Source organism: Durio zibethinus, chromosome 24, assembly GCF_047325235.1.
Source record: "Durio zibethinus cultivar Kanyao isolate XHJ-2024 chromosome 24, ASM4732523v1, whole genome shotgun sequence".
Classification (NCBI taxonomy): Eukaryota; Viridiplantae; Streptophyta; class Magnoliopsida; order Malvales; family Malvaceae; genus Durio; species Durio zibethinus.
In genome coordinates, this window is record NC_143185.1 from 1,795,878 (window position 1) to 1,819,349 (window position 23,472).

Consider the following 23,472-nt stretch of genomic DNA (forward strand, 5'->3'; position numbering starts at 1 on the left):
TTTCAAATCTTAATTAATGGTAGTTCACCTAAGAATCTACTTTTTGGTGGCAATTGCATTGACCAAGAGTTCAAAAAACATGGGCAGTCATGGAGGGTAACCATATTCATATGTTAAAATCATGTGTGACAACCTAAAACTATATATTCACATTCTAAACTCCAAACTATACACCAAAAAAATTAATTGCAATCCTCAGTTCTATGTGAATTATGGAGTGGAAATTTTCCTGGAATATTAAAGCCAAAAGAAGATGATAAATCTACAAGTTCATCCAAAAATGGAGGTTTTGTTGGTATAGGCAATTCCATGTCTTTATGTCTTAGCATTTGAAGTACTTCAGTCATGCTAGGACGAAGAGCTGGTGTTGCCTGAGTGCAAAGCAGACCAAGTTGAATTTCTCTCTTTATTTCTTCAATATCTTCGGAACCCAAGCTTTCATCTATGATTTTTGATGTTGCATTGGATTGGAAGTGCTTCCATGCCTGTTGAAAGGTGAAGAATAGGGAAGTTTCTCAATGAAAAAAGAAGCATATATATATATATATATCAGTAGATTGATGAATAAATTTGTGAGCAAAGTTGTGGGGATTTTTACATCAGTCACCAAAGTTTCCAACAAATTTTCTGATTCTATTTTTGTGTTCTTTACTCCACTGATTATTTCAAGCACCAGAACCCCAAAGCTGTAAACATCTACTTTTTCTGTTAAGCTTCCCTTGGCAATGTATTCCGGAGCCATGTATCCACTACACAGGCAATAAATCACAAACAAATTCTTGATTAGTTGAGCTAAAATACTCTGTTTTTGTAGAGATCCACACTCAACTTATTATCCGTTTTGTTTCATAAATACTTATAATGCAAATTATTCATTTTGATCCAAAAGTTTCATTATTTTGTCTTACAAAAAGCATCTAACAAATATGAATGTAAATCTCTATGTATATCATAATGGATCTTTGTAATATCCTTACACGGGATTGAGACAATACAGTCTTGTGTCTAACTTATGAGAGAATCAAAGAGAATTATACAGATATTGGCAGATGAAACAAAAGAAAATTATTGGAACACTGAATTTTGAGTTATTTTTTTTAGTTCTTGATCAAGTTTTTTCATGTTGCTTGTTTTGGTTCAACAAAATAGGAAGGGAGACAACAGCTCTTTGCTACTAGCCTAAATCGAATCTATAAATCATATGTTTTGCTCCAACTCTCGAATCATTGGATCGAAGGCTAATTCTTACAAGAGAACATACTTCAAACACTAACTTAATTCTCTTTAGAAATCTTGTTTGAACAAGAATTTTCAGATTTTTTTTTGGTTGAGCAATTTTTGGTTGAGTAATAAGGGATTCTTAGGTGTTATCCAGTACATTCCCTATCGAACCTATCCAAGCAAGTTTATTTTAGCCAGATCTAGCGAATTCATTGGAATTCGAGATATTTAATATAGCAAGACAGTTACTAGATCAGAAGACATGAATGGTACTTAATTCTGTAGTTACTAAACAGTTTATGAAAGTGTTACTGGGACAGCAATGTCACAAAGAAGAATATAAGATGATGGAATCATGGAGTAGAACTTACAATGTACCAGCGACAGAACTGTTGACAAGGGAATTCTTGTCAGACTCACATGAACATAACCTTGCCAGGCCAAAATCAGCAATTTTTGGTTTGTATTTCAAGTCTAATAAGATGTTACTTGCTTTGATGTCGCGATGAATGATCCGAACTTCGCAGCCTTTATGCAGGTATTCCAAGCCTTCAGCTGTTCCTACGATTATTCTATGCCTTTTTCCCCAATCTAACTCTTTCTTCTTCTCCGGATCTTTCTTCCAGGGTGCATCAAAACAGGTATCAGATTGTTTTAGTATTGAGAAAATCAATCATAGTAATTTTATGATCGAAAGAATTCATTTCAGCTTGTACTGGTTTTAAGTACCATGGCTTACCAAATAAGATGCTGTCAAGGCTTTTGTTTGCAAGGTATTCATAGACAAGGAAATTCTCTATAGTAGTGAAGCAGCCGCCTAGGAATCGAACCAAGTTTTTATGTTGAGCTCTACTGATAACATCCATTTCATTGTATATTTCATCGTTTCGACTCTTTCTGTTTACATATAAACGTTTTATTGCAATTTCTCTTCCATCTGGTAAGGTTCCCTACATAAATTTTCAGATATCAAAGAATAGAAAATATGTGTAGTTTTCCATATAAAAGGGAAAAGAGATTTATACCTTAAATACTTCACCATATCCTCCAGAACCAAGCTTCTGAGCTTCATTGAAGCAATCAGTTGCTTTCTCTAAAGTTGAAAATTTGAACTGCAAGAACTGCAGGCCCTGGTTCATTGCAACCAAGTGATCCAGCTCTTTTCCTGTATAGTAACATACATAAACAAATTTCAGATACCAAAAGAGAGAGATAAGAAAGGAAAGAAAAGAAAAGGGTCACAATTACCTTTCCGTTTGTGTCCAGAATTCATCTGTCTATAAGCCATTTTTCCCAAACATAAACCAACTGCGATCGCCAATGTGCAGATGAAAACCACGGCAGAGATGTAAATTATGAATGATACTATAGCATCTACAGAAGAGAAATTAAGCTAATTATATGATTAATCAAGACTTATAAGGAAGCTAATCATGGATTTTTCATCATATTTAAGAAATGCTTTGGGAGGCCTATTTCCAAGAGAAATAGAATGAACCAAGGTCATTGGGACTAACATCGGAGTGAACCTGCATCCGGGTCATTAGCGAATTCATATGTGGAGTAACGTAAAAAGCATCCAGCGTTGAGGGCGCGTCCCTCCTGTGATGGCATGCAATGAATGGCAGAATTGACAGCATCGATCAAGCAAGCAGAACACATATCCTTGTCCAAGATTCTCCAGCATTGAGCGATGCCATGAACTGCAGTGCCATTTTTAGTATCGTGAGCTAATCCAAAACCTCCATTGTTTGGAGCCTTCTGAACAATCTTTTGGAGCACATCTCTTAAAAGACTTTGGAAATCTTGGTTGGTGTTCACATCATCACTGCATCTCTATACTTCCATTCAATCCCCAAAGAGGAAATTCAATAACTTGTTATAAATGATGGAAACTATCATAAGGTTCATGAGGCTTAAAAAAGACCAATCATTAAAACTGCATTAGAGAAGCAAATTTGAAAGTGACAATGGCTCAATAAACAGAAGCAGAAAGCAAAAACGTATCAGAAGATAAATGAATTGATAAATTGTATTGGAGGATCCATTAATCTCATCTGAAAATCCATTTTCCATACAAATTATAGCAATTTAAGAATCATTCTTCTGCAAATCAATGAATGCCACAAGTGCCAAGCATTAAAAGAGCACATGATTTCATCTTCTTTTGTCATAAGTCTAGAAGGAATGAGAAGAAAAAAGAATTATAAGATCAGACCAAAAGAGAATTACAAATGAAATTAACTCACCTTCATATCACCTTCTGTAATGACTTCCCGATAGAAACTATAATTGTTAGCCCTGATAAAGCATCCATCAAGATAAACACGGCCACCAGTGGCCGGAAAGCAACTAGGCAAAATATTACAGATCTTGGAAAAGCATTGTGCACATTCCAAGTTAGAAAGATCATCCAAGCACTGAGATAACACATATAATTTGTCAGGTGGCTTGCCTGCTTCGCTAAATGCAAACTTGTTACGGTACATCTCATATTCCATGTTTTCCAGGATAGCTGCATAGTTCTTGAAGTACTTGTCTACGTTCTGCACCGAAGTAGACTCACATGAACGTGCAACAATGTCAAGTCTAGGGTCTGCATGAGAAAAACGGATCGAAAAGGCGATGAGGAGGATGAAGATGGAAAATGAAGCTGCCATGACAGAGAAAGGAAGAGAAGATAGAGATGGGATTTTGGATTAATTGAGAAATTCTAATCTTTTGGTTTTAGCTTTCATATGTTTTTGGCTATATTTAGCTTTATGATTTGTTTGGTTTATATATAGTATAATTGTGAAACTTTTGATGGTTAAAAGAGTTGGCCAAACATCTTTAACACTGAGATGCATGGTTGCATGTGGGGCATTGGCTTCTTTTTCAGTTCTTCTACCAGACTCTGCCTGAGCCTTATTTATTCAGACCCTTAATTGGAGGATTACCCAATTAATTAGGAGATGCTTCATTTTAAGATTTATTTACACAAAAAAAATAGAGAATAAAAACCTTCAGAAAATATGATAAGTGTAATATGACATATGAAATTAATTTTTGATTAATGAAAAGAAAATTCCATATCATCATACATGTGGCATCCCACATCGGTCCAAAAATTTTTGGCAAAAAATATTGCCAAGAAAAAAATTTATTTTTTCAAAAAAGAATCCGTAAAATATCTTCAAACAATAATACCTAGGGTGAGAAAAAATTAAAAAAATAAAAAATTGATTTAAAATCGTAATATTTAGCTTATGTTTATATTAGGTTTTTTTTTATTCAATGTGAATCAAATTCAGATATTAATTATATATATTAAATTTAGATCGAAATATAAAAAATCGAAAAAAAAATCAAATTGAATCAAATTATATATGTTATTAATTTATACATATTTTTTAATTTTTTATAAAATAAAAATAATTATTTTTTACAAAAATCTATTTAAACATATTATAAATTTTATTAAAATAATATATAAAAATAAAAAATTTAAATTAATAAATTAAATCGAATCAATAAAATTTAATTCAAATTAAATTAATTTAAAAAATTTTCAATTTCAATTCAAATTAAAATTTTAAAATTCATAATATTACACATTATCTATAAAAGTAAATCAAATCCTTCCGAACCGATATGACCCTAATACCCAGTCAAGCTATATATATATATATATATATATATATATATATACATTTACAAAAGTCAATAACATACCCCTCAAATATAGTTTAAGTAAAACCTTAATCTTACTTAACAATTATACATTAGAGTAATTTAAATGGTTCTTAAAATTATAATCAAATCAAAATAACGATGATATATTTAAGCTTAAATTTAATTAATACAATTAATTTAAAAAAACAATAAAATTATTTCGATTTCATTCAATTATATTTCAATACTTTTATAAATTAAAAAATTTGATTCCCTTATAAATAACTCAAAATACTTAAATATTTTATTTATATTCTTATCCTTAATTCCTTATATATATATATAAATTTGACTGTCAATAAATATGAAATTTAAATTCAAACATTTTTTATCACGAAATTATGATTTTTTTAATAAAAGAAGACATTGAACCCTTTATAAAGAAAAAAAAAAAAGGGAAGATCTTTTTTTTTTTTTTAAATAAAAAAGGTGCTTATGAATGATTTATTTTCATGAGAGAAACTCCATGTATGAATCATAATATAATTTAAATTTTTAAGTTTTTTTTTTTATACCAAAGCTAAAATAGGCCACTTGTTAAAAATTTTTAAGTTTCGATTAGTCGAACTTTAAGTTGATTCAACGAGTTACTTTCTTTTATTTGATTAGCTATTCCTAGCCGTTGGATCACAATACCTAATGCCGCTATTTTACATTTCTCTTGCCAAACAAGCCATAAACGCACATCCAAAACGGCAACCCAGTCTCTTTAAAACGAGAGCGTGATTTAAACGCACAGTAGAAGAAAATGCTAAAACTCGTTCTCCGAGTCCGACTCTGCGGTATCTCTTCACCTGCCTTCACTATGCTGTCTTCCTCGTTTTCTTCCTCTTCGTCTTCTTCGACTGTATCCCTCAGAAACAAAAACCCTAATTCTCTTCTCTCATCTTCTTCTTCTACACTCTTCAGCAATGGAGCTCTCAACAATCGAGTCGTTTTTTCCTCTCACTTCCCTCGCGCAGTTTCCCTTCGTTGTTTTTCTTCTTCCAGTGGATTCGATCGAGTTCAAGTTCAAAACCCGATCGTTGAAATGGACGGTAAGACTATTGAATAAAACGGCAACAAATGAGAACGTTTAGGAATTATATTTTCCGCTTGTTTTATTTATTTTTCTAATTTTTAATATTAAATTTTGTTACTTTTTTTTTTTTTAATTTTGTGATAATTAGGTGATGAAATGACGAGGATGATTTGGTGTATGATAAAGGACAAAGTATGAATATCAATTTCATAATTTTTAAAATTTTTTTCACATTTCCAGAATTATTAATACTTAATAGCTATAATGAGAATTCGTTTGTTTAATTGCAGCTTATATTTCCTTATCTAAATTTGGACATAAAATACTTCGATTTAGGGATTTTGAATCGGGATGCAACTGACGACAAAGTCACCGTTGAAAGTGCTGAAGCAGCTCTGGAGTAAGTAGTCTCTGCGCAAAGCCCTTTAGACATGAAGATTGCTCTATTATTATTGTTATTATTTTGAAAAATCTACTGGATTGATTCTATAGATATTATATGCGATATGAGATGACAAAAGCTTGGGTCTCTATTATTGCATTATTAACATAATGAGGCCACTGGAAGAGACATTGTCACTCATCCATTTGTGAAAAGATAAAATAAAATGTAGTACCATGGCGATTGATGAATGTTTTAAGTCTTACTTATGTTTGGTGCATAGGATGATGGATAGGATACGATGATAATCATCCTATACTTTGTTTGGTTTGTATCTAAAGAAAGGGACATGATCGCAAGGTGGATTAATCATCCTCTTGGCGTAGGATAATTCAATCCTCCCAAAATGGAGAGGATTATTTTTAATCCATGGATTGAACTTAAATGTCCTGTTATACTCTTAAAAATTACATCAATAATTTAAATTGTATAATTTTTGAGTAAGGATAATTTTGACCAACAAATAAAATTATCCTATCCTAATCCTTTCTCACATCAAACATAAGATAGGATAACATTATTTAATATAATCCTATTCATAATATCATCTTATCCTATTCTATCATTATCTTGTGCACCAAACACATCATAAATTCCTTGAATTCTAATATAGTTTGTTGAGATGGGTTGGCATTGGGCATACATTATCTGTGTGAAGAGAAAGAAAATAAAGAAAAAGAGTAAAATATTGCAATGGTAAGGATGGTGATTTTGCTCATTGCTGAGTAATTGGACTGAGGCTGGGTGATAGAAAGAGCTTTGCCTAGGTTGAGGTGGTTCAAGAGAGAGTTGTAGAGAGAGCTCTTATTTTAGTATCTGAATGGAATGCGGTGGAATTTTTTGGTTGGTAAGAATAAGATTCTCTATCGTTTAAGCAAAAAGTTTTTGCAATAGTTGAGGAAAGCAAAGGCTTGAAGTTTTGAAGAATTTTTGGTTTCTTTATTAACATTTAAAGCCTGCAGTTGTAAAGAATGTCCTTATTTCTTGCAGGTATAATGTTGCTATCAAATGTGCGACAATAACTCCTGGTTAGTAACTCTTGTGCTTTTTAAGCTCTTCAGCCTTTTGTAGATCAATGCATTTGCTTATTATATATGACAAGTATCTAAGGAGATGCTTTTTCTTTTTCTTTTTTTTTTTTTTAAATTTTGTTTAATCAAAACTCTTCAGCATTATATAATACTGAAGTCAGGTTATGTTGATTATGCAGATGAGACAAGAGTCAAGGAATTTGGGCTGAAATCTATGTGGAGAAGTCCTAATGGAACAATTAGAAACATCTTAAATGGTTTGTCCTTCATAATAACCTACTGTATGCCTCTAATTTCAGGGATAAATTTGAATGATTGGCATGCATGGATTGATTTCATTTTCCTTTTAATTGTTTAAATAGTATCCTGTTGTTTGAAAGGTTTGTTTTCTATAGGCTGTCATTGGTGGATATGTGCTGAAACAAGATTCTAATTCATCTATATATATCATGAGTTTTTAAAACAGATAAATTATGATGCTTAGCTCTAGTGCTCCCACTTTTTTTACAAGATGTCTTCTCCTTGTATTTTCAGTGCGTCCTATTTGAAGGGTTGCTTCTGTTTGTAGGTACTGTCTTTCGTGAACCTATCCTATGCACAAATATACCAAGAATTGTTCCTGGTAATGATTTCTTCACACTGTGGCAACATAACTGAAATGTTGTGAAAGCTGCTATGAACTTTTTGTCCCTGTTATAGGTTGGAAGAAACCCATATGTATTGGCAGACATGCCTTTGGTGATCAGTATCGTGCAACTGATACAGTAATTACCAGACCAGGAAAGCTTAAGATGGTTTTTGGTGAGCTGATTAACCATCATTCTTGGCATGGTGCCATTTAACTAAGCTGGAAAAATCTTATTTGTTAAAATTCTAATTCTTTGCTGCATTTTGTCTTTTTTTTTTTTTTCTTTCTCCCAGTCCCAGAAGGTACAGACAAACCAATGGAGCTTGATGTCTATAATTTTAAAGGCCCTGGTGTAGCACTTGCTATGTATAATGTTGATGAGGTTTGTTAATTTTTTGTGTTCTTTTTCCCATACATGTATATCAATGTATTATCGGAAAATATGCGGTGAATATGTAGATATATCCACATGTTTAAGTTTTTGTATACCCACCCACTATTCATGATGTGCAGAGCATTCTTTTGTTTAATTAATTTAACAAATCATTGTGTGATTTTTCAGTCAATTCGTGCTTTTGCTGAGTCCTCTATGTCATTGGCGTTTTCAAAAAAGTGGCCTCTTTACCTGAGCACAAAAAACACTATTCTGAAGAAGTATGATGGCAGGTAGTGTTTTCTTTTCTAATTTGCTGTTTTCCCCAAAATGCCATTTTATCCTGGACTATTTCTTAATTCAAGGTTTGTTTGACTTTTCATTTTTGGAAGAACTGCACAATGCTCATCTTAAGAAGTCTATTACAGGTTTAAGGACATATTCCAGGAGGTATATGAACAAAACTGGAAGGACAAGTTTGAAGAACATTCTATATGGTTGGTTTTTGCTTTGAGTGAAGTATGCTTAAGATTTTTGTTTAGATATTTGTAAATATTTGATTGATTCTTTGGCTAGGTATGAACACCGACTAATTGATGACATGGTGGCATATGCACTAAAAAGTGAAGGGGGATATGTTTGGTCGTGCAAAAATTATGATGGAGATGTCCAAAGTGATCTGCTTGCTCAAGGTGCTGTTTGATGCTTATTCTGAATTAGCTCGCCATGCATGGTTTTTTCTTCTTTCCTTTTTTTTCCCCTTGAAGAAAGGGCTCATTCACGGTTTAAGCTTTAAATCATTTATGATACCCACTCCCAATGGCCCCATTCAGACACAAAAGAAAAAAAATATACTGAAAGGGATACTAATAGTTTACTTATGTGTTTAGTGTCCATTTTTCGAATATATCATTCATATAATGTTTTTGAAATGCCTACTGAAATGAATGGATATATTTCTTCGTGGTAATGAACTAATGATCTTAATCCTTTACAAGTCAATACTTGAGTTTAAGTGGACCTCTCAGTTTTTTGTGGAGTCTAAAGACTTGTTTGCTTTATGCAGGCTTTGGCTCTTTGGGCCTGATGACTTCTGTGTTGGTTTGTATCAAATGACTTTGTTTCTCATCTTTTGGCTTCTTCATTTTGGCCATTGAATGTTGCAAATCTTTACAATCACAAATTCTGCAGCTGTCATCTGATGGGAAGACACTAGAAGCTGAGGCAGCTCATGGGACTGTAACACGGCATTTCAGGCTTCATCAAAAGGGACAAGAAACCAGTACAAACAGTGTTGCCTCCATATTTGCATGGACAAGAGGGCTGGAGCACAGGTACTTTGCATTTCTGCTGCATCCAAGTAAAGTGGTTCTACATCTTCCGTTTGGAATTTTATTTGATCAGTATTTATCCTAAATGAACTCCTACACAAGTTCTTTTCTGCTTATTTTATATGAAGAATTTGAACATAAACATAAACAAAGCTTTTGTGCCTTGCATTAGTCAGAATTTTTTTGTCATAGTATATCATTATTGGAATTAACTTTGCAGTTTATTATTTTGCAGCTTAGATTTTTTTATTTATTTATTTATTTTTCCATTTGTAACTATAATTGCAGCATTGATTAGAAGTCTGCACAATCTCTCTTACTGCAGGGCCAAACTAGATAAAAATGAAAGGTTGCTGGACTTTGTTCACAAGTTGGAGGCTGCTTGTATTGAGACAGTGGAGGCAGGAAAAATGACCAAGGATCTTGCCATTTTAATTCATGGACCCAAGTATGTTGCACTTTCTCTTGATGTATCATTTGTTCCATTGTCAATGCTTCCTGTTATGAACTTTACTCCCTCAATCTGATCTTTCATTGATGGTTCTTCCTTACCTTGGAGTACCACTTTGTTTATACCATATTTAAAAAGTTAATCTGTTAACATGTAACCCAAAAATAAGCTATGACTTTATAGTTACTGAGATATTCTTATGAATTCAGGGTATCAAGAGAGCTATACTTGAACACAGAAGAATTCATTGATGCTGTTGCAGTAAATCTTGAGTTGAAGCTTCGGGAACCAGCCTTGTGCAAGTAGATACTTGTATTAAGTTGTCATTCAGGTAATTCCAACGTTCAAAGAAATTTTTTTAGGCACCATGTACTCTGTTAGGACTCATTCATTGGTGCTTTTGATTTAAAATGCCAAGTAGATAGCATGGCTTCATTTAAACACAATAATTCCAACTGGCCATTCTTAGATAACATGAGTAATGAGCCTGCTTCACGAGACACAAACCACAAACTGAATGTTACACCCATTTTTTTTTATAATGCGAGAAGCATTTTGGAATCACTAGATGCACATTCTTCTGAAAATGGTAGTATATATTTTCTTTATTTGACATGGAATGGTGTGAATAATTCATATTTTTCTGCCGTGTAAAGCTGTTATAGTTTTGGTATCTTTACTATTGTGCATTCTCCTATGCCTGGAGCTAACAAGTCTCCAAAGAATTGAAATTCAAACAAGATTTCTTCCTACCCGATAAGCCTTTGGCAGGGTATTTGTTAATTTTTACTCAGTTCGGATTGTGATTCTATTCTTGAACTGCCATTTTTTTGCCATCGGTGTTTTGCATATAAATCCAGCAAGGCTCGTGTTGCTAATTTTACTTGGTCGTGGGCCCAAATAAGTTCTGTTCAACCTTTTGAATAAAGCGTATTTTTATGCATTAATAGTGTAAAATTTTAATTTTACAAACGAATTAAGATTTTGCTTAAATTTTCTGTTAGTTCGTTTTGTTCTCTCTATCCCAATGGAAGCGTTCTCTTGTCCTCTTCCACTTAGACTTATAAAATATTAAAATTCATATATTTGAAAAATATATTTATCACAAAAATTATATGTTGTAATTTTTATATGAAAATATAAAATATATTTTTTTATTAAATTTATATATAATTATTATTAAAATTTTAAGATGTATTATTTATATATTTTATTTTTATATTGTATTCATATTGTGTTATTGAATCATGTTTTAAATTATTAGATTTATTTCAATTTTTACCTTCAGATGATGCTTTAAAGTTTTTTTAATAAAAAATATGTTAATCATTAAATAAAAGGTTCTAAGTATTTTTTTTTAATTTTTAAAGCATTAATTAATATTTTTTTGGAAGAACATCCCCGTACGAAAGTGGAAGCTAGGCCTAGTCTTCTCTTGTTGTCCGTGTCTTTCAATAGTCTTTGAAAGTCTTTGCCCACTTAGCATTATGTCCTTCAACCCTGCCTTATTACAAGAAAACAAACATTTAATGTAATTGGATTGGATACGTTTCGAAACTCAAGAAACAAGTTCGTGGGCTCAAATCGAAAAGGGCCCATCAATCGCGAAATCATCAAACTTCCCGTATAGAATCTCAGCAAAGGCCTAGATCATTTTCAAAACCTTGTTAATGATCCTTTTCCCACGTAATCGACGCCATCTTCCTTTTGCTAATACTACGGCGTCAACGCGTCTAACAAAAAGAAATTTTGAAACAAAATTTTAGGACCGTGAAAAAAAGAAGAAGATAGAAATGGCTTTGTCGAAGGCTAAGGAGATCGTTTCTGCTGATCCCTTTGTCATTTTCAGGTTTACGTATTAATATACGTATTTTTATACATACATCATTAATCATTCGTATATGAATTCCTATTTTATGGAGGAACGACATTCTTAATACCAGCTGTGCTCCTTGCCTGAGTTCTTATATCTTGCAAATACAACAGCTGTACCGTAGAAACTGAACCTGAATCAAATATTAGAGGACTAAAACTAACATTTAGAAATAAGAAACTGAGTTTGTCTGTGCTTTTTGTCTTGTTGGCCCCACTGCACCTGTGAGCCTGTGACTGTTTCTTCATAACTTGTGACTTACATGTGAGACTTAAATCAATATTTATGATATATATTTTGTGAAATAAAATCGTGAGATTTTTTAATTAAAGCAGACAAACCTCTTAGAGATCTCCACAATCCTAAATTACACCTATTGGTCCAAAATTTTGAAGGCAGTAATGTTCGGTAAATACATCTGCTCACAATTGGTTGATTGAATCTGCAAAGCAACTTTGACAAAGCCGCAGAATTTGCCCATCCAGCTTTTGATAAATACAAAGCCTACATACCTTTATCTTAAACACCGTTATGACTGAGGACACCATTTTGACAACTGGTAATGCTTGGTATTTACTATGAAACCAAACAAGCCGTAGAATGGTGGATGCACAAGGTGATGTACAATAATTGAGCATAAGGAATGGCCACCTGTAACAGAGAAATATCACTAGTTCTTGAATAAAAATGTTATGTGTATTATATCTGGAATTTGGAATGATGAACGTAAAACTGATATTACCAAATTGAGACAGAAGCATGAATGATCCACTGAAAAAATGACATGAGCACCCGTCCATAAGATAGAGTAAGAAATCTGAAACCAAGGGAACCGATATTATGTGTTGGACAGGTAAGGTAATGGGGAAGATTTTGTTGGCCAAGCCCATTTAACTAGTTGACTTTTAATCTGTAATTTGCCTTTGGTTAAAAACATGGAAGTTTGAGGAATTTTCTGCTTTCTTTCCCTTTTATTTTCCAAATGTAGATTTTTCTTACCTTAATTTGAATACAACACCTGAATATTTGCAATTTCTACATTTCCAATGATGCTGGTTGTCAAAGACAGGACATATACATTTCTGGGACTCTAGCACTGTCCTGGACATTGATTTACATGATGACGATGATGCAACATGTTTGGTTATCAGAGGGATCAGGAAAAAAAAAAAGAAAGAAACAAATTCTCCATTAGAGTTCTTCCCATGCTAATGCTTTTGCTATAGCCAGAAATCCTTATCCAGATGCCAACTATGGACAACGCTTATCCCCCCAGTTCCTTCTTTACATTCCTGGCTGAGGGCCCAAAGCAGCCCCCTGAAGCTGGTTGCCGATACATCAAAGCAGTACAATCCTGACTGCTGATGCCAATGCATTTTACTTGGAAGACAAGTTTTGTTGAATTTATGTGATGCTGTTTTCATGCCAGAATTTCCAACTTTACGCTAGCATTAGGTTTGGTTGCCTAAAAAAACCAGAGGTGAAAGCATATTGAATTGATCAAGCAATGGTACTTGGTTTGCCAGTAGCCTAGTACTTAAGGGCAGTTTTTTCCATAGAAGTAAAAGAATCTGCTCTTGCCAATTGATCTTTGGCACCAAAGCTACGCAAATATTGCTTAATTTATTGTGGTTTTGCTCAGTAAAACACAAAACGGAACTGGTTTATATGAAAAATAATACAATAGCTTTATGCCACTTTTTAAGAACTATGCTTGAAGTTATGGCTTTTAATGCAACCAATTCAGTCATGTATGCAACTCTTTGTACAATACTCGCGATACTAAGCTAGCCTTGAACTACAACATAGACGTCCCCTGCTACATTATCCCAATCTGCCTGATGATAGAGGCGATATCTAAGTCCAAATATATATATATATATATATATATACATATATTTATATTTGAGGTTATCTGAACTTTAGTCAGAGGAACTAAGAGTCCAGAACTTGATCACATGGTGAATATATGCTTGAAATATCAGGGACTTACAATCTTTATCAGGGTCTAAAAGCAGAAAGAACCTAGTAAATTATTATACGTGTATTTTGCACTCTGAAGGCTGCACCAGAGGTCTCTCAAGTCAAGTTCCTGGTCACTTTTATTAAGTTTCTAACTAGGTCTTTAACTAGAAGTTCATTCATAGGATTTTGATGATCTTTTAGCTCTTTGAATCAACGCCAATGCTTTCTTCTTCCGAAAGTAGCCATCCTTTGAGTGGAACTATCTGGATAGGATATAAAAATACAACAATAAGAGGAAAAAGGCCTCTCACTTCAAGTTTAAGCCCTATAAAAAAGAAATAAAACTTTCATGCCTTAGGGACTTGTATGTATAACCAATTGGAAAGATAGTAAAATTTCATTTTCATCCATTAGTTTTGAACATTTCAAAATCACTTTGATTTTCCAAACTGATCATAAGCATGCAAAGTTTTGTTGGCCTTACTGCTGAACTGCCCGGGAGATAGCCTGGAAATACTGTTGAAAGAAGGCCTTGTTCTCTTTAAGCAACTCTTTCCAAACTGCAAAAGCACCAGCTCAAGTATGTCAAAACACTGATAGAATATATACATGCAGGCACAGAAGAGAGTAAAGAGAACCTTTACCTGTTAGGGTGATGATTGGTTCAATCTCAGCATGCTTTTCAAGTGCTTTGACACAGTCATCTCTGCTCATGTGAAAAAGCAGGCACCTCTCTATCATATGTTGAACCTACAAAACAAAATCACCCCAAAGCATTAAAAACCAGAAGTTTTGATGTTTTTATTACAAAGATATGAAAAACCCTCTTAAATGGTCACAAACAATGTACAAACAAAGCAAAAAGATTCAAAGTATCCCTAGATTTTGGGAGATAGTTACATAGTTATCTGGTGTTTTACCATTCTAATGTAGTCATGTGGCTGGCAATGCAAACAAGGGAATTGATGTTCATGGAACATTTTGACAAAAAGAGAGGAATGCAAAAAAAGTGTCAAGGCTGTGAGATATTTGTGTTAGATATTTGGACTAGTTTTATAAGGAAAAGCATAATAAGAACAAAACGGAGGAGGGGGAAGAGAGAAACTAAGAAAAGGGCTGTTATCCACAAATATCCAAGTGAAGGGCCAATAGAGCATGAGAAATCTTAAGGCTTATACTCATCTCATCTTCAAGTGATAAGGCCTCCTTCCCCACTATTTCAATTGCAGAAACAATTTTTTCGAGATGAGAAATTGTTGATGTGGACCTCTACCAACATTCATAACTCTTTTGATATTTAATCCATTACCTACTGCTTAAATTTCATATCCTTCATACTTAAAAAAAAATTCATCTCCTTAACATATATATATATATATATAATTATCATATCCATTAACAGTGTAATTTTTAAACTCGATGACATTTACCTTATAGTATAATATATATATATATATCCATATATATATATGTATATCCCTCATTCTCAACCTGCAAATTCAATGCAACCGTGGCGAACTCAAGTATAGGGGTGTAAATGATACATTAGTACTCGCAAGCTACTCGGGTTCGATTCGAAAAAAACTCGAATTCGGTTCGATTATTGTCGAGTCGAGCTCGAGCTCGAGTAGCTCGATTTATCGATCGAGCCGAATTCGAGTATTATTATATCTGACTCGAGTAGCTCGCGAGCCTAATCGAGCTTTTATATTTAAATATATTTTTATTATTTTAATTAATAAAATATTTCGAGTCCGAGTTCGAGTTCGAGCATGAATAATCGAATTTTTGTCGAGTATACGAATCGAGCTTATTGTTACATATTAATCGAGCTTAATCGAGCGAGCTCGAGTAGCTCGAATTCGATCACGAATCGAGCTCGAGCTTGAAAAATAAAACTCGATCGAGCTCGAGCCGAGTATCGAGCCCCGAGTTGTGAGTCGAGCTCGAGCTCGAGCCTCTCACTACTCGGCTCGGCTCGGCTCGTTTACAGCCCTACTCAAGTATACAAGAATTTCACAGTAGCTGGGCCAGGAAACTAGACCAAGGTCCAAAATCCAGTTGGGGTTCGGGAAGATTGGGTCTGATGGTAGGTGCTGATGGCGCCTCTATCGTAGATAGTCGAGCCTTTGAATAAAAACCCATGAAAATTTGTTTTGGTTGAGTACATTGTCATGGAGCAGCAGGACCCTCTATCAAAGTCCAGCCAACAAGCAAAAGTCCATGGTAAACTACATTTCGCTAACAGAGGAAGTTGAAAAAAACCCGGTTTTAGTTGCTTTCATGCTCTTCTTCTTCTTCCTTGAAAAACCTGAAACCTTCCTTCTACAACTTTTCTCTCTGAGAAATATTGCTATCTAAGTCAAAATAAGTTCTGGGTAAGTTTTTTTTTTTTTTTTTAACTTTCTAGCTTAAACAATTCAAGAAATTATTGATAGAATTTTTTTTTGTCTTATATGTGCTTTTAATGTATGTATATTTTCATGAATTTGGGTCTTCCAGGTATTTTATGCGATAGTTTATTCTTAATGGAACTTTGGGTATGTGGTCATTTTTTGTTGTTGTGAACTTGTGAATGTTAAACCAAATTTTATAATAGTTGAATGTACTTTTTCTTTGGAGGAGTAAAGTCTGGTATTTTAATTATGTATTAGACTAAATTTATCTGAGTAATTCATAAAACTAGAAGAAGAAACGAAATTGCTAAAGCATATACTGAAGCTTTTTACTTAATGCAAGTACAATTTTGTGATAACAATATAGATTGTAGCTTACCTCGAATATAGTTTCAGTCTTGGCAGGTAATCACTTTTATTGGCTCTGTATAGAATTTAATGTTTTAAGGATGTTGCTTATGGACTTTGGTTCTAAGTCACCGGACCCAGATTCTCTATATTGCGGATATTAGCTTCATGATTATGTAATTGGAAATAGTTCATGGTTGTTTGGTTCTTGAATCAGGGACTGCAAGTGGATCTTTAACAACCTCGCTTGCAGGGGCTGTGGCTCCTATAGGACATGTGTATACATTTGATTTCCATGAACAGAGGGCTGCCTGTAAGACGATGTTTTTTGTTTGTGAGAGTGCATTGTGATATTATTTCATCATTCTGATGAAATTTCAGTTTCAGAGCTTGAGTATACTGCTTAGGTTGAGCTTGAGTTCTAGTTTGATACTTGAAGTCCATTTGGGTTGATGTATTTTTAGATCTGCATTCTGTTGCTGTGATGCTTCATAGTCTCGAAATTATCTCAGTTTATGGATCTTTACTCATTTATAATGTAAAAAAAATGGCAAAGCAGTGGACTGTTGTTTAATTTTTCCTTTTTTTGGGGCATGTTTGTCCAATTATATGGTTTCTGCTTGTCTTACCATTTATAGGAAGTTTGAGGATGGTCTTTTTATTTTTTCCTTTTATTCTTTTACAGGTTGTTTAGAGAGAGAAGGCATTATTCATTCTCTAATCTGTTCATGATTTCTCTCCCTTGACAGAGAGGATTTTGAGAGGACAAGAATAAGCTCATTAGTCACTGTGGGAGTCAGAGATATTCAGGGTGCGGGATTTCCTGACAAATTTTTTGGGTGGCTGATTCTGTATTTCTAGACCTACCACAACCTTGGCTGGCCATTCCTTCAGCTGGACAAATGTTGAAACAAGATGGAATTTTGTGTTCCTTCTCGCCATGCATTGAACAAGTTCAATGCTTATGTGAAACTCTTAGATCAAACTTTACAGGTTGCTTATTTGAAACTAATTCTCCTATATTGTTCTAGCAGTATTTCTTCTAAAGCGTTAAGAACTTTTCTTAGAACTGTTCTCGCACATATGAAGTTTGTGAATGGAAAATGGATTGCTCAAAGGTTGATGATGGTAGTTCTGATGCAAGCCCTCCATGCAAGAGGGGGCAGCCTTCAAGTGAAGGAAGTATGATAGACAACCCAAGTTCTCCAGCAATCATGGCTCTTCCATCTGCTGAAGCAAGAGGGCATACTGGATATTTGACATTCGCAAGACTTAAGTGCGTCTTGTGAAAAACATTTATTCTTACCATCAATTCAACACCATACCGAAAATTTGTATCCTTGCATCCTGATTGGTTTTTACCTCACTTATTGACAAATTTGTTCATTCCTTATCATTATCTCCAGTTGTCAAAGAAGGTTCTGATAATGGTTTAGGCTCTTGTTACTTTCCATCATGTTTTCGATTATGAGGTGTACTGAAACCGTGTTGTACAGACAGTTGTGAGTACAGGATAAAATTTTTTGATGTGGGTTTTCTTGTAACAATCAAAGCTTCACCAGAATAACATTGCCATTTTCATTAGAAATTAAAATCTGGTCATACAAAATGTATTGTTCTGCTCATTCTCTTTGCAAGTCACTCTTCATATCTACCATAGAATTTTTCTTTAATTCGATTTGATTCCTATATTGACTAAAAATATCCTGGAAATGGATTTTAAGGGATTATCTGGTTGGAAATATATGCGGTCCATGATTTAGATTTCCCTTTCCAAAAGAAGCCCCGATTGCTACATCTTTGTCTGCATGGATAATCATATGATTTAAATTCAAACTAGGGAGTTCATGCGATCCATGCATTTCCAAGCTCCAGCTAATCTCCACCAAATGAAGTCAGCAGAACCTTGCAATAATTGATCATCTCCTTGGTTTTGACCTGTAATTTGACATTTTCACAACAAGAAACCATCATATTGGAAACTAAGCTGTTGACTTCATAGATTAGAATGGATAACCAAGCATTGAACATGCACCTTTACTTGAATTTGTGGTCAAGATTCTAAAAGAAAAAAAAGATTTTCCACGCTTCAGCTTGAAAACAAAACTGTTCATCAGTCTGTTGACCTCGATCTTCAATGTTCTTATCAACTTAAACACCGTTCGTCAGTGACTTCACACTTCACACTTCACTCCCAAGAGTGTGAACCAAAAGATTGATGAAGCTAACTGCAAAGTGCAAAGTAAATGCCTTGTCCTTTAATGCCCCACATTTTTGTATTCATGCAGGTTTAAAACCCTGACCTGTATGATACTGCTTTTCTCTTGTAACACTCAAAATGCAGAGCACTGTACTCGTTTTGTCTCCTTCAACTCCATTCTTCAAACCTCTAAATAGAAACCTCAACCCCAGATATAGCCCGGTATCAAACCTGTCTTCTTTAAAGCCATTGGACCGCAGTTCCATACATGGACTTTCATGTCAAAAAGCTTCTTATCATTCTCCTTGTTCTGGCTTCAATGCTCGAATCTCTGAGTCATTCATCAGTTCAAATGGAAGAAGATACGATCGTTTTAAGGTCAAAGCAACTTCAGTTCCTGAAAACATAGGTGAGACAGAGGGCTATAGTGGTTTGGGTAGAACCTTGCAGCTTGGAGCCATGTTTGCAATTTGGTATCTTCTGAACATCTACTTCAACATTTTCAACAAGCAGGTTCTATATCCTTTTTCATCTCAATTTGTGATTTTCTTTCTGTTGTCCAAACAGTTTCTTTCTAATTATTATCTAACTTGTTTTGATGTAGTTTTGATAGAAGTTAATAATGACTTGATCTCCAAGCTATAACAGTTGAAAGTATAAGAAACTAGGAAAAAAATAAGATTGCTTTCGTTAGTTTTGAATACGCCATTCACATTTGGGAAATTGTAAGGCAGATATATTTGAAGTATATGATGATTAAAAAGTGTTACATTTCAAGAACATTCTTTTTCTCCTGCAGGTTCTGCAGGTCTATACATTTCCAGCAACAGTTACAGCCTTCCAATTTGGCTGTGGGACTTTGATAATACTTATAATGTGGGCATCTAATCTCTACCATCGACCAAAGCTTACTCGTTCACAGGTACTTCTGTGATTTTCATCACATAACTACAATTCTAATCTGCAGTAAGTATTTTACAAGGCAGTTTTCAGCTTGCAGCAATCATTCCAATGGCTGTGGCTCACACTCTTGGCAACCTTTTGACCAATGTGAGTCTTGGGAAAGTTAATGTCTCATTTACTCAAACAATTAAAGCAATGGAGCCCTTCTTCACAGTCTTACTCTCAGTTCTATTTATTGGAGAGGTAAGAATTGATATATTTCTTGAACATAATACTGCTTGAAATTAGTTGAAAACAAGAAGATGTTTCTTCTGAATGCTTGAGCTTCCAATTCTATTCTCTCTCCAGCATAAGCTTTCACAGAAGTGATAAGAATGACTTGTCAAATGTCAAGTTAAAGCTTATGTGCCAAAATATATAAGCATTAAAGGTTATTCTGTAAGAATACTTGAATGCAATATAGGATAGGGATTGCAAAAGAACCCAAAAGCTGCTCCTTGGTTGTCTTTAGTTAAAGGATTTAATTCTTTTTGGTACAAAGGAGGCCGTTGTCTGGGAATCGAGGAAGGGATTGCAAGCGTTGGGATTTGAATTTCAAATATATTAGATGCCAGCTCTTAAGGTAGATGCATGAACAACTAAGCTAAAAATAACTTGGCTCCTATTGTTTTGTACTTCAGAGGTCTTTTTAATGCTATGGGCTAATTCTTTGTGTGTTAATATATCTAACACATTGCTTGTCATAGGATGGGAAAATAGCAAGCTATACCATTAATACCAGAAATTTCTCTGATTAATGTCCTTTTATCGAGACCCAAGTCGTCCAACTGTGCACAGTTGTAGACAGAAATATAGAAATCATTTCATATTTGAGAATTGTGTTCTGTTTTATCTTTCAGTCATTTAACTTCGTTTTCTTTCGCAATTTCATGTTCACAGTGGCCTACTTTCCGGATAGTGTCCTCCCTATACCAGTTGTAGGTGGAGTGGCATTAGCATCATTCACTGAGGCATCTTTTAATTGGTAAGAAAGAAACATTGTCTGAAAGGACTGGAAAATACATGTTTCTACATCTTGGATTACTCCTTTACTGAAATATGGACTATGTTCTATTTAAAACACAAATATCCTACTTGAACTTGGTTGATATTGTTTCTTAAACTTGACTAAGGTCTTGCTGTTCCGAAACAGGATTGGTTTCTGTAGTGCAATGGCTTCCAATGTGACTAACCAATCACGTAATGTGCTTAGTAAAAAGTTCATCGTTAGAAAAGAGGTAAAAAGCTAATAACTTAGGCATAAATGTACATTGATGCTTGTACATTTTAAATGTCATTGAGTCACCATTGTTTTACAGAAGAATGACATTTTAATTTATCAGATTGATTATGTCTTTGAATTTATTTATAGCATTGGTCAATTGGGCTCTAATCCTCACTTTTTTAAACAGGACACTTTGGACAATATCAATCTCTTATCTGTAATAACCATAATTTCGTTTATCCTATTGGTTCCTGCTGCCATTTTATTGGAAGGTGTCAAGTTCACTCCTTCATATCTACAATCTGCTGTAAGTAGCTATAGCATATCTAGAAAGCAAATGTTGATGTTGCCTTGAAGCCATTAAAGCTTGTTATCTCATAAATATGGTGCTGTTTTATTTTCTCTTGAATTAAGGCAAACCAAGGTTTGAATATTAGAGAGCTATGCACCAGATCTCTTCTGGCTGGATTCTGCCTCCACAGTTATCAGCAGGTAGGCCTTTTTTTTTTTTTATTTGTACATAGCAGGCTGCAGCCTTGTTATAGGGGAAAGGATTTCAAGTGCTGGGATTTGAAACCTAAACATACTTGCATGAACAAACTGAGCTAAGCTCCGGGTTTGTTAAGCCTGTTTGTGTCAATTGTAATTTGTTTCTATATCCTAAAATTATGCAGTTCTTGAGCACTCATAGTATTTATAGCTGAAGGGCATGAATGCTATAGATTGTGTTTGGCAGGTTTCTTACATGATACTGCAGATGGTATCACCAGTTACCCACTCTGTAGGAAATTGTGTGAAGAGAGTTGTGGTCATTGTCTCTTTAGTTATCTTCTTCCAAACGCCTGTTTCACCCATTAACTCCCTTGGTAAAACTGCTCATACCAATTTCTAAAACATGAAGTAATCAAATTGATATAAAATTTCTCTTACATTCTGTTTATATTTTAACTGTGACTGGTTTGGTCTGCAGGCACTGCAGTGGCTCTTACTGGAGTCTTCTTGTATTCGAAAGCAAAACGAATGAAGCCAAAGCCTAAGGCTGCATGAGTTGTATTAAATTTTGATGAAAAAATATATTTATATATATATATATTCTGTATCTAATTATTTAAAAGAAACTTTTAACTCCACTCACCTGAAAATATAGTTTCTTCTAATATATACTGACAAAGTGATATCATAAAATTTGCTTTCTTAGTTTTCACCCTTATTAAGAAAAAATCATAATGGAAAGGGAGTCTCTTCAAACCGTTGGCAAATTGGCCACTCTTTAATATTCTTTTACTAACCTTAAAATTCTTCCAAGGAACCAGTCATTTTATGTGGTTTAGCCGTTTAGGCTGCGGGAAACCAAAAGCTTTTTCCTGTGTGAAAATTCACACTGAACCTGCAGGATATTATTCATTTTAACTTGAAGATATCACAATTTTATCACACAAAAAGTAAATATTGTCCATTTTGATCTGGTTGGACCTGACGGTTTTGTCTTACAAGTGTGTACTGTGACAACTTGTTTGAAATTTGGATAAAAGGTCCTTCACAAAATTATCATATTCTATTTTTATCATTATTTTGTTTGATGTAATAATTAACTAATAATCGTCCCTATATTAACATGGAAAATTTTTTGACAAAGAATACCGGAGCCTGGAGATAATTAGAGAAAATGATTATAGATGTTGAGATTTGAATGTAACATCAACAGCTCTACCCTCAGGTGCCCTGAATTATGCTCTCTCAATGCCAATACTGTAGCATGAATGGAGGAAAATAGAACCGAACACCCTGATTCCATCTCCAGATATCTTATAATAGGAGGTGACTTTGTTTCCTGGTGTAAGGCCTTTGGCTCGAACATAAGCTAGCCAGCCCTTGCTCAGTCCTGGTTTCGGATGGCCTTTCTTCAGAAATGGAGCAGACAAATGGCCACCAGTACCCAGTCTCGTCAACAACCCAAAATTCAAGAGCATGACTTCGACAAAAACGAGGAAAAGAATCCATACTCGTCATTGAAATCATCAACCTCTTGAAGGTATCAGTTCCAAAGTGTCTTTGAAAAAAACCCTGCTCTCGGCAGTCATGGTTAAACATACCAGGAACTGGTAACAATTATAATAATAAATACTATAATTATTATAGAATGACTAAAAATAGTAGCCACTATAAATTTATTACCGCTAAATTACTAATTTCCTCACAAATAGACAAATATAAGCAGTGATTTTTACAGTGGAAAAGTACATTTAGAGCCTTATAACAGCAGCTTGGATACATCAACCAATATAATTAATCATCAACTATACCTATCGAT

At 34.1% G+C, this 23,472-nt stretch overlaps 4 protein-coding genes and 1 pseudogene across 6 annotated transcripts; 3 read left to right on the forward strand and 2 right to left on the reverse strand.

Annotated features, from left to right (window-relative positions):
• Positions 1-92: 92 nt before the first annotated feature.
• Positions 93-4,138, reverse strand: LOC111315919 (cysteine-rich RECEPTOR-like kinase, putative (DUF26)). The gene is made up of 8 exons (XM_022917943.2): positions 3,471-4,138; positions 2,739-3,057; positions 2,470-2,595; positions 2,247-2,386; positions 1,961-2,171; positions 1,593-1,836; positions 599-749; positions 93-485 (listed from the first exon to the last, which is right to left on the reverse strand). The coding sequence occupies exons 1-8, from the start codon at positions 3,879-3,881 to the stop codon at positions 183-185; spliced, it is 1,905 nt and encodes a 634-aa protein (XP_022773678.1). The 5' UTR covers positions 3,882-4,138; the 3' UTR covers positions 93-182.
• A 1,502-nt stretch (positions 4,139-5,640) lies between these two features.
• Positions 5,641-10,776, forward strand: LOC111316629 (isocitrate dehydrogenase [NADP]). 2 transcript variants are annotated; one of them, XM_022918662.2, is made up of 15 exons: positions 5,641-5,972; positions 6,105-6,148; positions 6,247-6,356; positions 7,389-7,426; positions 7,609-7,686; positions 7,998-8,051; positions 8,129-8,230; positions 8,351-8,439; positions 8,620-8,723; positions 8,859-8,927; positions 9,007-9,122; positions 9,497-9,531; positions 9,622-9,764; positions 10,087-10,209; positions 10,422-10,776. In XM_022918662.2, exons 1-15 carry the CDS (start codon positions 5,684-5,686, stop codon positions 10,516-10,518), a joined length of 1,491 nt encoding a protein of 496 aa, XP_022774397.2. In that variant the 5' UTR covers positions 5,641-5,683; the 3' UTR covers positions 10,519-10,776. The 2 variants fall into 2 exon arrangements, with proteins under 2 accessions (XP_022774397.2, XP_022774398.2); XM_022918663.2 differs by lacking the exon at positions 6,105-6,148 and having other exon boundaries at positions 6,293-6,356.
• A 3,030-nt stretch (positions 10,777-13,806) lies between these two features.
• Positions 13,807-15,448, reverse strand: LOC111315920 (uncharacterized). Of its 2 annotated transcripts, none has more exons than XM_089753259.1 (4): positions 14,971-15,448; positions 14,695-14,800; positions 14,535-14,610; positions 13,807-14,375 (listed from the first exon to the last, which is right to left on the reverse strand). In XM_089753259.1, exons 1-4 carry the CDS (start codon positions 15,028-15,030, stop codon positions 14,369-14,371), a joined length of 249 nt encoding a protein of 82 aa, XP_089609385.1. In that variant the 5' UTR covers positions 15,031-15,448; the 3' UTR covers positions 13,807-14,368. The 2 variants fall into 2 exon arrangements, with proteins under 2 accessions (XP_089609385.1, XP_022773679.1); XM_022917944.2 differs by having other exon boundaries at positions 13,807-14,313; positions 14,971-15,192.
• A 776-nt stretch (positions 15,449-16,224) lies between these two features.
• LOC111317330 (uncharacterized) lies at positions 16,225-18,245 on the forward strand (annotated as a pseudogene).
• A 553-nt stretch (positions 18,246-18,798) lies between these two features.
• Positions 18,799-22,291, forward strand: LOC111315922 (phosphoenolpyruvate/phosphate translocator 2, chloroplastic-like). Its single transcript, XM_089753258.1, is given in 9 exon segments — positions 18,799-19,507; positions 19,794-19,916; positions 19,988-20,140; positions 20,837-20,864; positions 20,867-20,921; positions 21,090-21,174; positions 21,349-21,468; positions 21,576-21,653; positions 21,898-22,291. Coding segments are annotated over 9 exon segments (1,173 nt in total). The 5' UTR covers positions 18,799-19,132; the 3' UTR covers positions 22,054-22,291.
• Positions 22,292-23,472: the final 1,181 nt, after the last annotated feature.

Coding starts and splice junctions, on each gene's coding strand:
- LOC111315919 (XM_022917943.2), bottom strand. CDS start 3,881: ATGGCAGCTTCATTTTCCATCTTCATCCTCCTCATCGCCTTTTCGATC. Junction 2,387..2,469: donor TTCTGGACACAAACGGAAAG/GTAATTGTGACC, acceptor GTTACTATACAG/GAAAAGAGCTGGATCACTTG. Junction 1,837..1,960: donor CCTTGACAGCATCTTATTTG/GTAAGCCATGGT, acceptor CCTGGAAGAAAG/ATCCGGAGAAGAAGAAAGAG.
- LOC111316629 (XM_022918662.2), top strand. CDS start 5,684: ATGCTAAAACTCGTTCTCCGAGTCCGACTCTGCGGTATCTCTTCACCT. Junction 6,357..7,388: donor AGTGCTGAAGCAGCTCTGGA/GTAAGTAGTCTC, acceptor TATTTCTTGCAG/GTATAATGTTGCTATCAAAT. Junction 8,928..9,006: donor TTTGAAGAACATTCTATATG/GTTGGTTTTTGC, acceptor TTCTTTGGCTAG/GTATGAACACCGACTAATTG.
- LOC111315920 (XM_089753259.1), bottom strand. CDS start 15,030: ATGTTCCATGAACATCAATTCCCTTGTTTGCATTGCCAGCCACATGAC. Junction 14,801..14,970: donor CACATGACTACATTAGAATG/GTAAAACACCAG, acceptor TTTGTTTTGTAG/GTTCAACATATGATAGAGAG. Junction 14,611..14,694: donor ACCAATCATCACCCTAACAG/GTAAAGGTTCTC, acceptor GTGCTTTTGCAG/TTTGGAAAGAGTTGCTTAAA.